The 1,601-nt window shown below is 39.8% G+C and overlaps 1 protein-coding gene across 2 annotated transcripts in view; it reads right to left on the bottom strand.

Moving 5' to 3' along the window:
• The window catches only part of ccdc93 (CCC complex scaffolding subunit CCDC93), a gene marked incomplete at both ends in the record, with an annotated part of 39,987 nt that overhangs the window by 35,698 nt on the left and 2,688 nt on the right, over nt 1-1,601 (bottom strand). For both annotated transcript variants that reach the window (XM_014026275.1, XM_014026276.1), the window contains 2 exon segments: nt 187-287; nt 407-463. In XM_014026275.1, the coding sequence (XP_013881729.1) occupies nt 187-287; nt 407-463 (158 nt within the window).

Here is a 1,601-nt window from a genome sequence, read left to right as displayed (position 1 = left end):
AACTCAATTCACACCTTAGTCCTAAATCTAATACCCAACCCAAAACTGGAGTTCCACCATATTAGAACCAGTCTTCGGCACCTGTAATTTGCATTTGGGGACTGAACGTGCTAAAAAGTTAACACACACACACACACACACACACACACACACACACACACACACACACACGGGATGAGATGTTACCGGCCATATTCCAGCAGAGTAGAGTGGACCCTGGACTCTTCATCCAGTAGCTGTCCTGCATCTCTCTGCCTTCTGTACTTCCTCTGAGGTTTGTACACTTCCTGCAAAACAACACACACAGTCTGTCCTTTAACATACARGTTTACCTACACAATCTGTAATTTTCATGACTATCTGTGTGACTTTGTTTAGAACGATCAGCATAAATGACAATGCTTACAAACACATCCAGAACGGCTCTCACAGTCTTTCCTTTCCTCTGGAGGAACTCTTCATCCTACAACAGGAAGTTTCACCTCTCACTTACAGAACCTTTTAATGCACTACAGTCCAAATCAGTTTGGGTTTACACATCAAACAATTAAACAAGGAGGAAAAGTGCACACATCTTTTTCAAACAGGAGCAGCAGTTCAGGGTTAGTCGAGCCAGACCCGAACACGTCTCATTCTAAAAAAGATCTGCAAACCAATACTGATTAAGTTATTTCAATCAAATGCATTTAGCATACTTACAATTTTATTTCCTAATTTGGCATATGTAAGTAGACCTACAAATCATTTTTACACTCCAAATAAAACTAGATGAAAGCTCCTGCACTGAGGAAGGAAACTAATTTCTGTTCTTGTTTGTTTGGAATAAATAATTAAAGGGGCAATATTATGTGTTTCTCAGGCATATATTTAAATTCTATACCATAGTAAAGTGTCACGATTAGATTAGATTAGATTAAATAGACCTTTATTGTCATTGTACAGAGCACAATGAAATTAGAACACCCATTCAGAAGAAGAAAGAACATAAACATCGGAGAACAGGTGCCCTGGGTTATGCAGCCACAGACCCTGCACAAAGCAAGGATCATCTTCATGAAGACATCATGAGGAGGCGCAACCCTAAAAAAAAAAACTAAAAACCACACAAGGGAAGATGAGGAAAAACAAAACAAAACATCATATTATATCAACAATGTGACACACTATGGTGTTTATAAAAACAACTCTGCATAGAGCATATTTATCAGCTTTAGTTGTTATAGGCAGTTTTTTTGTTTAAATAGAAATTAAACTTGTTTTCTCATCACTTCCTTTTCTAAACGCCTTGAAATTGGCCTCTGTCTCTCTTAGTACCTCCGTGCCCATTTCAGCATGCGCTATGTTGCGGAAGCTCAGCGTAGTTTACTTGGCATCTGAAAATACATTTCCTAAAAGATATTAGTATTTTGAATCTGAAAAGGGCTTCACTGAGTGAGAAGTAGTGTAAGGAGCTCAGCAGACAGTTTCAATTTCATTTTCGGTTTCACCAGTTGTTTGCTTTGTTGCTGCCAAGAGCCTGCTGGAGTCACAGGCGGGGTGTGGGGGGTGGGGAGGTGTGCTCCTTGATGAGGAAGCTCAGCTTGGAGACACAGCCCAGAGGA

The sequence above is a fragment of the Austrofundulus limnaeus genome, unplaced genomic scaffold, assembly GCF_001266775.1.
Source record: "Austrofundulus limnaeus strain Quisiro unplaced genomic scaffold, Austrofundulus_limnaeus-1.0 Scaffold539, whole genome shotgun sequence".
Classification (NCBI taxonomy): Eukaryota; Metazoa; Chordata; class Actinopteri; order Cyprinodontiformes; family Rivulidae; genus Austrofundulus; species Austrofundulus limnaeus.
The sequence above is the reverse complement of the archived record's forward strand: the minus strand, read 5'-3'. Positions and strand labels throughout refer to the sequence as shown.